We start from the raw sequence: 15,331 nt of genomic DNA on the forward strand, positions 1-15,331 counted from the left end.
TAGCCAACTCTTTCTGGTAACTGCTTAAAAAAAAAAAATCACTGTATTCTTTGAGCAATAAAACATGGAAAAAACTTTAAGTGGACAAATCGATAATTGTGATGTGCATACGGAAATAAGTAGTGAGTTGCAGCATTTCACTCTTGGTTTTTTAACTGGTAAATAACTGCAAAAGTACAGTTTTATGAACGGCAAAGACAGTAAAAATTTTTTAGGCTGTTGTCTTTCTTGCGTATCTTTTAAACATACCTTGCCAAGTACTTCATAGGAGCTGGTGCAGTCACAGCAGGGGATGTACTACTTATGTTTACATATGTGTCAATTACAATACAAAGTTTTGCATATATTAACACAGGGAAATATGGTCTACTGCACTCTTGTTTTGAATCCTTGACTCATCAAATGTCTAATGAGCCACACCCATCTTCTTACTTTCTGGGCTTGTTCCTGTATGTCGTCCATACACTTGACTATGCTGTGGTGTCCATACACTTGACTATGCTGTGTCGTCCATACACTTGACTATGCTGTGGTGTTGGGCAAAGACGTGCTAGACATGTGAGATATTCTCAAATGTGGGGCTTTACCTGCTGCTCCACCTCGTAGCACAAGAATCACTTCAAATATTAGATTGTTTGTATATCAGTCCATTTCCACATAAGTCTGTCCATTAAACAATTTCCTTTGGGATTACCTGGAAAAAACACCATTTTTTTTTTCAATAATTTAAATCCCAGTACTTTAAAAAGCACCTCAAGAAACTGTCCTTAGTTGTTAGTTAGTAGTTTGTTCAGTAGCTGCTCTGCACATTTAAAGGTCATGCTGTCTCAGAGAGGACGCTTCCTGCAGACTCCGCATGCATTTCTGTCCAACTGGAGGTGGCTGAAATAAAGCGGCAGCTTACAGAAGAAAGCACACGCATTCTCAATGATGTGTCTTTAGATGCTCACCAGATCTCTCTCTTAGAGGATTTAGTCAAAACTCTTCCATTACCATTCACTACTGTGTTTCTGTTTACAATACAGAGCTACGTGAGCGCACTGAACTATGGGAAAGGAGAACCACCTCCTTTGCTTCTCTTTGGTGGAACACAGCCCGTACATTACTTCCCAGTCTCTGCTCTCACACAACCATGGCCTATGCTGGAAGCATTTATCACGCCTTGGGAATTTTACGTCGTGATGTTTATCGTCTTACAGGATACTTCACAGAATCAAATAAGAAAGCATTTTACAGTCAAACAGTGGTCCAGAAATCTATAGAAATACAACTTTAGTTGATATACAAAATTGTAAATATTACTATGAAATGGAAAAGGTCTGTGTCAGCGTTTTTGTTTTGTTTTGTTTTGACATTTACATTGGTTGCTGTTGAGTTCCACAGGAGTACAGAGTAGTCCACTGTCACTCATCAGATATGGGTTAAGGGGAAAGCCACAGGCCTGGGTACTTCTTAAAGACACTTTTTTAAGGGTCCTCCTCCCCCTCAACCATCCACATGCCAGCACATGGAAGAGCCTTGCTTGCTTTTCTTGGTGAGGAGGTATGCACTTGGCAGCGTTGTGGTTGCTCCTCTGAGCTCTGGAGGACGTGTGTGTGCCTGTACACGGGTGGGTTTGTGCTGTTTCCTCCGTGCTATCTCACTTTCTGCAGCTCCTGTCTCAGCCAGGAGGGCAGAGGCTGCCCCAGCCTGTGCAGCAGCTTGGAGAGCTCCACGTTGTGGTCGCGGTAGTAGCCTGACAGAAACGCTCTGCTCTGAGTGCAAAAGGGGAGAGAATAAATGCAGATTACTGAGAAATTTTACTTCAGGAATGTCAGTTAACATAACGAAAATGACAGCCTTAGGCATTTACCATGTCATCATTTTAAGCAGAATAAACAAAATACTGGGTAACAATGTGCATGTGTCTGTCTCTCAAAGCCTAGATTATATGCTGCTGTGCTAGAAAATTGGGAGATATGTTAATTATCTAGTTCCACTAGCATATTAACAGTTTGAAGCTTATTTTATTATATTAACAGTTAACATTATAATCCATGGTCCAAAGAATTGTTTGACATTGAAAACAAAATATTTTTTCAATTTCTGGTTGATATATTTCCTATCTTGGTTTGCTGACATTTTTAGTATTGCAATTTCTGTGCAGCTATCATTCTTTTGTAGATGTTACCTGTTTTTCAGATTTCTAATCATAAATTCTATTTTCTTTCATTCTAACAAGACAGATAATAATTATGTAAATGAAAAATCAAAACAACCAACCTAGATCTATGGAAATACAAATGCTACTTTTAATTTTAATTAAAATGTGATCTTACTGCATTTTATGTATTTGTGTGGGGTGTGTGTGTGTGTGTGTGTGTGTGTGTGTGTGTGTGTGTGTGTGTGTGTGCACGTGCCATGGCACAAGGGAAGACGTCAGAGGAGATCCCACAGCACCCAGCTTTCCCTTTCCACCATGTGGAATATTTAGCTGTTTAGCCCTCTCTCCCACCCTTAATTCCTTTTTAAAGTAATTTTATTATCTTAATACCATTGTCCTTCTTTGAAATAGTGTATTTTATATTTTATCGTTTTTCATTATAATTATTTTACAGCTTTCATAATCTTATATAATGAAATATAGTAAATTTCAACCTTGTCCTCCTCCCCCTCCCTCCTCCAGCACTACAAGTCAAGCTTGTTAGGTGGTGATAGGGTCATTCATGGTGTAGCCACAGACAAAAGGCTCTGGCTCCACAGGATGCCTTCCTACAGGGAGGACAAAACTCTGTAACACAAAGTGGGCAATGAAAGCAGGAGGGGACCCACCAACTTTCAATTTATATAAAGCTAAATTTTGTTCTTAATCAATAATAAATAATTATTATTATTTATCATTTCTGTATTTTATATTTTCAGGTTCCAAACTTACATCTGAATCCATTGGTGGGTATTTTCTCCCTTTGCTCTTCCCAAGGCATTTTGTTTTTCCTTCTTCCAACAGCTGACACCAGAAGCCTTTATGGGAATCAAATCTAAAAGTAGGAAAAATGATCAAATTAATAAAAAGTATTTATTAAGCAGTATATAGGCTACAATGACTAGCTATCAATCCATAGTCAGTGAAATGGGAGTGTTTTTATTTTTCCACACAACCTCTTATATAAAGTCTCCTGGCACACACTTCCTAATTTGCAGCCCATCTGTCATATTTGTGAGTTTGCCAGGTTCTTAATAGAACAATTTCCAGAAGATTTCCTATTAATAGATTTGTTTTTCAGCAGTAGGGACCCACCTTCACCTCCTAAAAGGCAACCAAGACTTTTGTACTTCAGAGTGTTAAAACTTGAATTCTCTAGCTATAGTCCACCAAAGTTCTGGTTAGTAATCTTTTTAAGTTTCCTTGTGAGGTTAGAACTAAAGCAAAAATGCCTACAAATCATTTTTTTTTGCCATAATTACAGAAGCAATGCTAAATTTACATTTTAACTTACATCACTATTTAGTTGATTTTTTTTTTCTCATTTGGGCCTTTGTTATAGCTCTTTAGGAAGTAATAGCATAGTGTTTTGTTTTGTGAATACTCACTAAATATAAGATAGATAATGGGGCTGGGTGTGGTAGCACATGCCTTTAATCTGAGTACTCAGAAGATAGAGCCAGGACAATTTTCTATGAGTTCAAGGCCAACCTGGTCTACAACGTGAATTCCAGGACAGCCAGAGCTACACAGTGAGGCCATCTTAAAAATATCACACACACACACACACACACACACACACACACACACACACACACACACACACATACACACACATGTTATAAAAATGATAGTAACAGTGAAATTGAGAAATGTTTTTTAAGATTTTTATTATTTAATTAATTTATTCAGATTACATCTCAATTGTTTCCCCCTCACTTGTATCCACCTGCTCCACTCTCCCTCCTGCTTTCACCCTATTCCCCTTCCCTAGGTCTATGACCGAGGGAGACCTCCTCCCCCACTATATGGTCATAGGCTATCTATCAAGTCTCATCTTGGTAACGTATCCTTTCTCTGAGTGCTGAGAAATGGCCAAGGCCTAGTTTCTGTGAACTACATGTTTTCTCAGCGTTTTGCTGAGTTCAAGTCTAGGCTTTCTGATTCTATACTCAAGACCCAATCTTTCCCATGGGTACTTGTGTTATTTGTTGTAAGCAAAGCAGTGATTTCTACACTGAGATGTAAACTGTCAATGTGGAAGCAACAGCAAGGCTAATTCCTTCTTGTTTTTCAGTGATTTGACTGTCATAGTTTCTTCTCCACTAGAGAGGATTACTTAGAATTACATTTCCTTTGGTGTTCCGTGTACACTACTCAGAATTCTACTTTTAGGAGTTTGCCCAACATCTGCCTACGAACAAATTTAGAAAATTAAATGAAAATTATGTTTAAATTATAATAAAATTTAAATAAAACATCTAAATTATAATGTTGATGTACCTAAGAATAAAATTAACAAGAAACCAGCTGGGTGGTGGTGGCCCATGTCTTTAATCTCAGCACTTGGGAGATAGAGGCAAGTGGATCTCCATGAGTTCAAGGCCAGCCTGCTCTACAGAGTGAGTTCCAGGACATCCAGGGCTGTTAGACAGAAAAACCCTGCCTGGAAACAAGAAAAAAACAAAACAAAATGAAATAAAATTAACAAAAACCATGTGTAAGATCTCTACCACTAAAAAATACAAAAACACAGAAGGCCTAACCAAATGAGTGTTCTACCACAGCCACAGAGAAGATTAGATACTTAAAATCAGCTGGCTCCAAAGTTGCATACAGATTCATGTGATTCCAATTAAAACTTGACTAGACCCTGCTATTTTCTTTTGCAGAAATGGAAAATGACTTTGAAATATATGTGAAAATATAAGGGACCTAGATAAGCTAAAATAGTTTAAAACGTTTGAAAAAGAGAGCCAAGCTGGAGATCCTATACTGTGTAATCTCAATGCCTCCTGAGTGCTGTCTAACTGGACATAAGATCCACTCAGTGGTGCTAAAGCCACATCTGGTAATGCAAACCTAGCCACCTTACCCTTGGCTAGAGAGGTCATAGACCCTAGAGAAGAACTCACTACTGCCATTTGCCTAAATTAGGGTAATTTCTAACTGTATTCTAAATAGCCTCCTACCTGTGGATAAGTGGAACCTTTATTCTTCATCAAAGAAACCATTACAGAAATCCACAACCGGTCAAAACTCAAAGAATGAATGCACTCCCCCAAGGGTAGTGGCAACATCTGCAACACAACCCATAAACCTAAGGGGGCAGAAAGACAGTAAGGAGACCTGGATGCCTGTGGCTTGATTGTGTCTCCTAGACAGGACAGGGAAAATGTACCTCTCAACAATATGATTGCCTGAAGACCTGGTAACGACAATACCAGTTGACATGCCAACATGGACAGGGAACGTTCACAGTGCCCTATCCTCATATGAAGAGCTACAGCTGATCAATGACTACTAAGAGAATAAGAATCATTTTCCTCTCAAGACAGCTCCTACATAGGTTGTAGAATCCCAACGGACACATTTACATACAAGCAATGCTAAGTCAACTTGGTATGTTGTTTATATATATATATATACACACACCAGGAGGAGTTTGAGGAGGGAGGAACAAGAGTGATGCAGATGCAGTTCTCATCTATACAGCTCTCAACATGCACACACACATATGTATATATGTATTTTAAAAACTGAGTAAAAAATTGAAAATGATATGACCAGAGAATGAGTTTAATATTGGTCATCAGGAGAACAGAAAGTGAAAAATAAAACAGCACTTACACATGTAAATGATGGAACTTACAGTCCCAAGTGAAATGATGCTAAAGGTATGGAGCCAACAGCAGCACCACAGCCACACTACCAGCTTCTTTTAAAATTGACAACATACTAGTATATGATTTACTTGAAGGTATATTTATTCAGTAAAAATAAACCATGCATTCATGCAAAAAATTTTGCATAAATGTTCATAGTAGCTTTGATCATAACTGAAAAAAAAAAAAGAAGGAATCAGCACCCCTGTTCATTGACAGAAGAAGTAAATACTCCATGACAAACGTAGACAGATAGTTTAGAGGTGCGAGAGCATGAAGCAGTCTCAAAAGTAAAATAAGGGTCTTGAGATGGCTCAGCAGGTAAAGGCATCGCTGCACAAGCCTGGAGACCTGAGTTTGATGCCCAGAAACCATCTAAAGATGGAAGGAAGAACAGACTTCTCTTAGTTTTGCATTCTGACGTCCTTTGACCCTGTGGCATGTCCTCTTACACACATACACTGTATACACACATAACAAATTAAAAAAAGAAAGAAAGAAAAATAGATTTTCTTTCAGCTATTTGGTGAAAGAAAGTTGGTCAGGTTTCTAATAGAAGGCATCATACTGGGCTTTACTGAGGGGGAAATGTGTGTGTGTGTGTGTGTGTGTGTGTGTGTTTGTAACTGGTGCCCAGGCCAGTATGTACATGTTCAAGTTAGCAGTATGAGTATAGACGATGAGGAAAAGCCATTGTGTCTGTTTTCTAAGTGGCCTGAGGATTCATTGGCTTTGATTGCTCACATAAACCAGTAGAAACAAAAGATGAAGGTCAGTGAAGGTCCTTGTAAGGCTGAGGACATAGTATTATTTTGGAGCCTAAAGAAAAGGTTTGACAGAAGATGGAGAAAGATGTCTCCACATCTATTTTAAAAAGCAGTCGTGGTCTTTGCACCAAGAATAACCTCGGTACCATAGTGTCTGGAGGGGACACGGAAGAAAATCCGCCTTTCTAATGTAAGCACTGGCAGCTGTTTTACACCAGGGTCCCTTCTTCCAAGGATTTCAGGAAGGAAGCCTTTGAAGAAGTGTAATATGCTGCTTAGTGTTTGACCTGGCAGTTGCCCCACAGTGGAGTTAAAAGTACCCATCATTGTGTCCCCTTAGTCATGTATATGGTAATTACTAATAAATGTGAAGAGCAAATTTAGAGAGAATAAAAATGCCTGTAAATTTGTAAAGAAAATTGCATGGGGACATGTGGAAATAGTAAAGGAGACTTGGTTTTAGGGGAAGATGCTCCAAGGAGAATGGCAGTCTTTCACCTTTTGGTATTAGTGAAAACATCCCCTTCAATGACAAGATGACAGAAAGCGTTCAGGGGGCACTTAGAAAGGGTGTCTGAAACACCTTCAAACTGCAGTCACATTTCTATGAGAAACCGAAGAAGATGCATTTGCAAAAATCTAAACACCATAAATTATGTTATGAGCACAGGACAAGAACAGGACACATTCTTAACCTTTTCAAGGCATAATTTAAACATCACAATGCCTGCATGCTATTATGTGTAAAACCCAATGACAGTAAAATTATTACAGCTTTAGAATACTTCTATCACCTCAAAAAAAAACCAAACCATGATTAGCCAATCCTTCATATCAATCTATTTTTATTTCTTCTTGAGACAGTGTCTTGCTATGTAGTCCAGGACAATCTGATATACACAGTACAGGCCAGGCTGATCTTACACTCACAGCAGTCCTCCTGCCTCAGCTTCCAAGTGTTTCAATTATGGGTGTATGCTACACATCTTGGTCTAACTTTATCATTTATTGGTATTTCATTTTTTTTCCTGGCATGGATATGACACATTAATCCACTTACCAGGTAATAGGCATTTGTACTGTGTCTTCGTTTCACATATAATAATGCTTCTATGAATATTTACTCACAAGTTTTTAATTGACTTAAACTTTTACTTGAGATAGATTCCTACAAGCAAACCTGGGCTACTGGTGAGATTGTGTTATTTTCTAAGAAGCTACAAAAATACTTGCCAAAGGGCTTGCATATTATACCAGTATATAGAACATTTAGAAGTTTCCCTTATTCTTGCCAACATTCACATTATATTTTGGGCCCATGGCCATTTGGTTTGTCTTTTGAAGAAGAGCTATTCTTTGGCACTGAGTGGTATCTCAATCCATATCTGTTTCTGGGTACATATTTTTGTGGAAAGTGACATTTAAAAAATCTCTTGACCACATTCCAGAGCAGGCAAAATTCCCAGGAGTAGTAGAGTAACATAAACTGGACTTTATGGAAGTGAACTAAAGAACAAAAGAAAGAAAGGAAGGAAGGAAGAAAGGAAGGAAGAAAGCAAGCAAGCAAACAAGCTAACTCAAAGTTTAGTGGGGAGGGAGGTGAAGGTAGACGTGAAAGAAGTGGGAAGAAGAGGGTGAATATGATCAAATACATGACATAAAAGTCTCAAAGAATGAATTAAAAAAAAAAAACACCTCATTTTAAGATTCCAGATTTTTAAATACGGGTTTTTTATATTGTATACATCTTATAAATTTTCGTGCTGTGTGCACATGTATGAAGGTCAGAGGACAAACTGTGGCAGTTGACTCTTTCTTTCCAGGGATCTAGAGATCAAATTCAGGGTGTTAGGCTTTGGGGCAAGAGCTCTCCCCACTGAGAAATCTCCCTGGCTCAGACTCAAGTAAATATTTCCATTAGATAAGAGGCACAGCTTTGGTTTTCTCTGATTCAAATATTCTGGACTAATGGGAAGAGCTTAAATATGGGAAATATATATCCAAAGACAATTGAGTTTGCATTTTGCTTTCTCAACTCACTTACTGGGTAATGTTTGGCTTATCTTTTCTTTGCTTTAGTCTTTACATCTAAAAGCAAAATGGAACTAATTAGGAACAGATATAAACAGAGAGTCCTCAAAAGTGGAAACATAAATGGCTGAAAAACACTTAAAGAGATGTTCAACATCCTTAGTTATCAGGAAAATCTAAATCAAAACTATTTTGAGATTTCATCTTATGCCAGTCAGAATGGCCAAGCCCAAAAACCAAACAAATACAAAAACAAATAGCTTACGCTGTCAAGGAGGTGGGATAAGAGGAACACACATCCATTTCTCATGGTAATGCAAACTTGTACACCCACTATGGAAAATGGTGGGGCAATTTCTCAGGAAGCTAGAAATAGCTCTACTTCAAACCCAACTATGCCACCCTTGAGCATATGCCCAAAGAGCTTCCACACCCTTCCACAGAGACATTAGCTCAACCACTTTCATTGGTTCCCTGTTCACAACAGTAAGAAACTGGAAATAGTTTAGGTGCTCATCAACAGATGAATGGGAACAGAAATTGTGGTAATTTATGTGATGGAATATTACATAGTTATTAAAAGATGAAATCATTAAACTCACAGGCAAATGGAGGGAGACAGAAGAAAATCATCCTGATTGAGGTAATGCAGACCCCAAATGGCAAATATGGTATGTATTCATTTATACGTAGCTGTTAGCTGTTAAGTCTTCGATAAGCAGGCTACCATCCAAATAACCACAGAGGTTAGGTATAGAGTAAGGGACTAGGTGAGAGGGAAGATCTCTCTATGAAAGGGAAATAGAACAGTTATGTATGGATAGAAGAGGGGATAGACTGGAATGGGAGGGTTAAACAGGGAGGGGTAAGGAAGAGCGGGGGTAAGGGAGGAAACCTAAGAAGGACAGTTAAGGGCCATTTAAGGGGTTGTATTAAAACATACTACAGTAGGAATATAAATAGAATCACCAAAAAATGAGGAGACAAAACCCTAACTAGACATCTCTCACCACCAAACAGAACCTCCAGTGCCAGGAATGGATTACATCTATTTGAATTGTTGGCCAAAGGGGCCCCATGGAAACCTCCAAATAACTCAGACAATTGTCAAAGCTATTGGCCGCTCTTCATAAACTGATGGTAAGGCTCTATTACTGAAGACAACACCTACATAATTCATTAAACACAAATAAGTAGAGCAGGTGCCTGCTCAGAGCCCTCACCCCTACAGGCTAGTGTTCATGATCCTGGAAGTTACTCTGCATGCCACCAGAAGAGAACAGTAACTTTAAGCCAACTATGAAGTCTTCAATGTACAATGGTGACCTGGCTGCAAGATGTACTGGTGCATTAGTGGCACAAAAGTTGTGGGAGTAACCAACCACTAGTTGATTGAACTTAAAGCCCACTCCATGAGAAGGAACAAGTGCCTGCCACTGCTTATATGGCCAAGAGCTTGAGAGTAGATAGGCCTAGGGGAAAACCAAACACTACTGTTGTGCTAAAGAAATGTAGCAATAAAACGACTCCTAGATTATATATAATGTCTTGGTCAGCCATCATCAGAGACACTTCCTTCTGCAATAGATGGGAAACAAATACACAGACTCACAACTGGGAAAAGTGAAGAAGATAAGAGACCTCGGAACACTCAGGGTGTGCACAGGTCTTAAGCCAGATGGGGTCTAAGTGCTGAGAGGGGAAGTGGACACAAGCCTGCATCTGTAACCTAGAAGTCATCTCCAGTTGACAACTGCTCACAAAGGAAAAATTAGTTTTCTCCCATGGAGTCTTCCTGCGTATTCAAAGCACACTCATGGGCCAGCCTCATGCCCAACAAGTGACCAGCAGAAGAAGGTACTCAATGGTACCTTTGAGTTTTGTGAATATATGTGCTTCTGTGCCTAGCTATACATTTCTTGTGCTTTTTTCCTTTGGCTCATTAAAAAAAATTAAAAATTTATTATAACTTATTCAGATTACATCCTGATTGTTATCCCTTTGTTTGTATCTTCCCATTTCCCACCCTCTCTTCCTCTTTCTCTCCCCTAGACCTCTGACAGAAGGGGACCTTCTCTCCCACCATATGACCACAGCCTGTCAGGTCTTATCCTGATGGCTTGCATCCCCTTCCTCTGTGTGCCTGCCGGGCCCCCCCACCAAGGGGAAGTGATTGAATTGGGGGCATCAGAGTTCATGTCAGAGGCAGTCGCCACTCCTCCCATAACCACGGAGAATGTGCTGTCCATTGGCTAGATCTGAACAGGGGTCTAGGTTCACTGCATGCATTGTTCTTGGTTGATGCAACAGTTTGTGCAGTTTCCCCCCGGGTCCAGATCTGCTGGGCTTTGGCTCTTTTCCCCCATGTTTATTTGACTACTTTTTCCTATCCAAGTTTGTTTTTATTTTGTATTATTACCATTTTATTTATTTATTTATTTATTTATTTATTTATTTATTTATTTATTTATTTATAGATGCTTGTTTTCTAATAAGAGTGAATAGAAAAGGGTGTATATTTAAGTGGGTAGGAGGTGGGACAGAATCTGGGAGGAGTTAGAGGAAGAAAAACTCTAACTTGAATATATTATATGAAAAAAGTCTATTCTCAATAAAAAGAGATAGCAACTGACAGTGACAACCACCTAGTGTTCTTATGACGATATGTGTGAATGTGTGTCTACATATAAGGCACCCAGTAAATACGTGTGTGTTTGTATACTACATGAATATTTATGAACTCATCATAACCAATTGGTGTGGGCTTTCTGTTTTCTTGCCAACACTCAGCATTTTCCAGGTGCTCTTTTGTAGATATCCAGAAAACCAACAGACTAAAGTTCCTATCATAACTACTTTTTGGCAGCTTTAATATGGCAGATTTTACTTAGTCTTATCAACAGTGATTTGGGAGGTACTCCCCGACCAATATTAACTTGACTGCAATTTAAGCGATACCAGAAGTTTTTCTGAATTGCCAAGAGGGCTCCAAATTCCCTTGTGACTTAGTCAAGCCTCACCCAGGAGACACAACAAAGAAAAAGATAAGCACAGACTACTATGTCAGTCCTTCGGCCTCACATTCTCAGTGCCACTGTTGACATTTCCAAAGTGCACTAGTATTAAATTTTCATTCAACACAATCTGGTTTCATTAATCTGAACAAGTATGCCCCGACTGAGGGATGAGCTGCAGGCTTAGTGTTTTGAAACATCTGCTGACCAGTGATTCTGAATGGGTAGATGGGAAAATTACAAGTTGATAGTTTTGATTTTGGTTTACACGAATTAGCATAATCTGTGTCAGGCATTGCTACTCCTCTTTTCTACCCTATGGCTAGTCAGTTTCTTAGACTGTGCAATACAACTTAGATACCATCACTACAGCAGCCCTTCAAGAGGCTGTGGTTAGGCTTATGTTGAAGAACAGCCCTTTAATCTGATTACATAATTCCTATTTACATCGCTTTAGGTTTATACTGGTTATTTCAAACCCAAACTCACCAAGACAATCAGTTAAAACAACAGCAACACACACATTGTTCAGTGCCATTAGAAATCCACCATGGCAGTGGTGAGCCACTTAAAACATCATGTATTGGCTGGTGATTCTGTGTGAAATTTAGAATTCCGGAACACCTTTTTTCAGCAACTATGGAAAAAAACATCCTGATTTTTGAGTTTGTTTTGTTTTATTTTGTTTTGTTTTTGTTTCTTAGCCTGCTATTCTTTTTTAAAAGTACCTTTGCTAGGAGAGTAAGCTCTATTGAAGATAAGAAGCATAAAATCTGCTTAGAATATTCCTACACATCAAGATTGTAGAGCAAATCCTCTGTACAGACTGCCTTCCATTGCCCTGTTGTACTGTGTGTAAACACTGAATTGATGTGGTTAGTTGAAAATTTGTGCTAGTCCCACAGGAGACTTAAAAAAAAATCTAATGGAGATAGTAACTTCTGGATATCCACAAGAGGTCACCTAGAAAAGCTGAGTATTGGAGTAGTCCAATGACAGCACATTTCTTTTTGTTTTCGTTTTTTTTCCCCCCAAAACAGACCATCTTCACTATCGTTAGTAGTAAAATAATAAGCAACGATAAGCTATACACTGAGTAGTCTCTTGGCAGTTGTGTCAATGGTATTTTTGAGTGGCACTTCTCTCCTAGTCAGGCCACATTTTCAAAGCACTGGGAAACAGCTGTTGGGTCATAGTGACTGATGGGAGGAAAGGATTGTTAGGATAGGATCCAGATAAGCCACCTAGTGGGGCACCAGGTGAGCACTGAGCATTTCAAAGCAAGGGCAATGAGGAACATTGTCCAAATAATCTACAACGTGTGAGTGGCTGGTTTTTACAAGGCATGTTAGGCCAATAAATGGCTGACAAGAAGATGTGGCAAGAAACAGCTGGGAGGTACATATTCCATGGCAGTGAGGGGACAGCTTGGGCAGCCCTGCTGGACTAGAAACCACATTTACAGATTACACCATCTTACCCTGCTACTTGCCCTGACCAGGGAAGAGAATCTCATAATGGGCAATTTCAGCAAGCTACATCCCAGGTGCACAGTGACCCACAGTTCTTTGTAGATAGTATGTTTCTTTGATAGTTATTCTCTCAGGTTCACGTTGCCTTTTCCAGCAATAGAGATGAATAAAAAAGCTTTCTGCTGAGCAGGATGCAGTAAGGACAAACACACAGCATACAGGTCAAGGACCACTCTACAAAAAAAGAAATTATGTCTTTATAGACTACTTTACTTCTCTCTTTTTTTTTCTTCTGAAACACAATGCCTTGCTGGATACCCTATAAAAAGACAAGGCAACTTAAAATAGAAAATCATTTAGAAAATAGAAGATTTCTTTTCAAAGAGATACTTAAAGCAGAAAGCAGAAAGCAGAATGTGGACTTGAATTTCTAACTGCAAACTAAAAGCATGCGGCTTTCTTTAAGGTTAAGTTGAATGTTAAATACTTAAAGCTAGTGTCTTCCAGTCATTGAACTAAAACTCCACAAAAGTGGCCATACTAGAAGTATAGAAAACTGGCCCAGCAGGTGAATGGTAGCAGCAAAGCTTGAGACTCCTTGGAAGAAAGCTCAAAACTCCAGAGTCACAGGAACCTTTGGCCTCTAACCTACAATGTCTAACACACAGATGGTTGGTACCCAGTGTAAGCAGCGTTTGATGATGCTTTTCTGACATCTCTTTACTACAAGGGATGCTGAGAGGAAAAAGGAACCCTTTCCTGACTTTCTAAATTGTCATGGAATAGAGTGTAACAGGAGAAGCAAACCCAGATGATCTGTTGAACTGAATTTTATCTGGGAGGAGTTGGGGAAGGGAGAGTGAAATGATCAAAGAAATTAATGATGATGATGATGATGATAATATTAAATGTAGAGAAAAAGAAAAAAGACAAGAAGCTGGAAGTGGTATGCTGATGTGAGGTAGATATGCCAGAAGTTAGGGGGAGGAGTGGAGAGGTAAAAATGATTAAAATATATTGCATGGAATTCTTAAATTAATAAAACATTAAAATATTTATATTTTATGTAATAAAATATTAAGGACATTTGTTATAGTTTACAAAAAGCATAGTAGAAGTATTTTATAATATAGTCTTTTTAAGTTTTTTAAGACTCAGCCCATAAATCCTATAACTAAAGAAACATATAGTGAGAATATGGCTTGTATTCAGTCCATTTCAGTACCACTGCTGAGTTGCTCAGCTGAGATGGGGACAAGCACAGCCCTCATGATTGACTGCAGAGGAAAGATTGGGGTGATGTAGGAAAGACTGAGGGTACAAACCTTAAGGTACAGACACAGCATAAGAGCTAACACTTCCTTAAAATTCTGCTCCCTAGCTTTCCTCTCCCTAGTCCTAGTTTCCAGTCAGCTATCTGAAAAGATCAGTGAAAATTAGCGATCCTCCAAACCAAAGACAACCAAACCAAACCAAACCAAACCAAAACCAAACCAAAACTAACCAACCAACCAACCAACCAAAACCAAAACCAAACCACCTGCCTGCCCAATCAAACCAAACCCAAACTAGTGCTGTGACTGCTGAAGGAAGGAAGGACAGACGGTAGGGTCAGATTCACAGCGGGTAAAGACAGGCAAGAGAGGAGGCATGCTTAGGTTTATAATAGTGCTCTCTCCTCCTATCCAGTGACCACTGGGCTTTTTTTTTTTCTACATGACATTGTTTCAGAAAGCCACACAAAGGTCAGTTCCTAAATTGTGTCAGTCATGTCTTCTTGTTCCTAAGAAGTCCCAATATCACCCAGCTAATGGGTTCTGCCCTCACCTACCATCTTAGGGTTACTCTTGTTGTGATGAAGCACCATGACCAAAGCAACTTTGGTTGGGGGAGGAAAGAATTTATCTGGCTTACACATCCACAACATAGTTCATCATTAAACCATGTCAGGACAGGAACTCAGTCAAGCAGGGCAGGAACCTGGAGGCAGGAGCTGACGCAGAGGTCATGGAAGGGTGCCTCTTACTGGCTTGCTCCTCATGCCTTGCTCAGCCCGGTTTCATATAGAATCCAGGACTACCAGCCCTGGGGTAGCATGACCCTGGGCAAGGCCCTCCCTCATCAATCACTAATTAAGAAAATTCTTTACAGCTGGATCTCATGGAGGCATTTTCCCAAGTGAGGTTCCCTCCTTTCAGAC

General features: G+C 39.3%; 2 protein-coding genes across 2 annotated transcripts in view; both read right to left on the bottom strand.

The window, feature by feature from the left end:
- Myoz2 (myozenin 2) overlaps nt 1–15,331 on the bottom strand; it is a 1,071,004-nt gene that overhangs the window by 508,068 nt on the left and 547,605 nt on the right. The window lies entirely within an intron of this gene.
- The window catches only part of Ndst3 (N-deacetylase and N-sulfotransferase 3), a 138,621-nt gene continuing 124,855 nt past the window's right edge, over nt 1,566–15,331 (bottom strand). The window contains exons 12-13 of the mRNA XM_051165555.1: nt 2,915–3,017; nt 1,566–1,754 (exon numbers count right to left, since the gene is read on the bottom strand). Coding sequence (XP_051021512.1) covers nt 1,635–1,754; nt 2,915–3,017 — 223 coding nt within the window. The 3' untranslated portion in view covers nt 1,566–1,634. The remainder of the gene's footprint in view (nt 1,755–2,914; nt 3,018–15,331) is intronic.

The sequence above is a fragment of the Acomys russatus genome, chromosome 23, assembly GCF_903995435.1.
Source record: "Acomys russatus chromosome 23, mAcoRus1.1, whole genome shotgun sequence".
In the NCBI taxonomy this organism is placed as follows: Eukaryota; Metazoa; Chordata; class Mammalia; order Rodentia; family Muridae; genus Acomys; species Acomys russatus.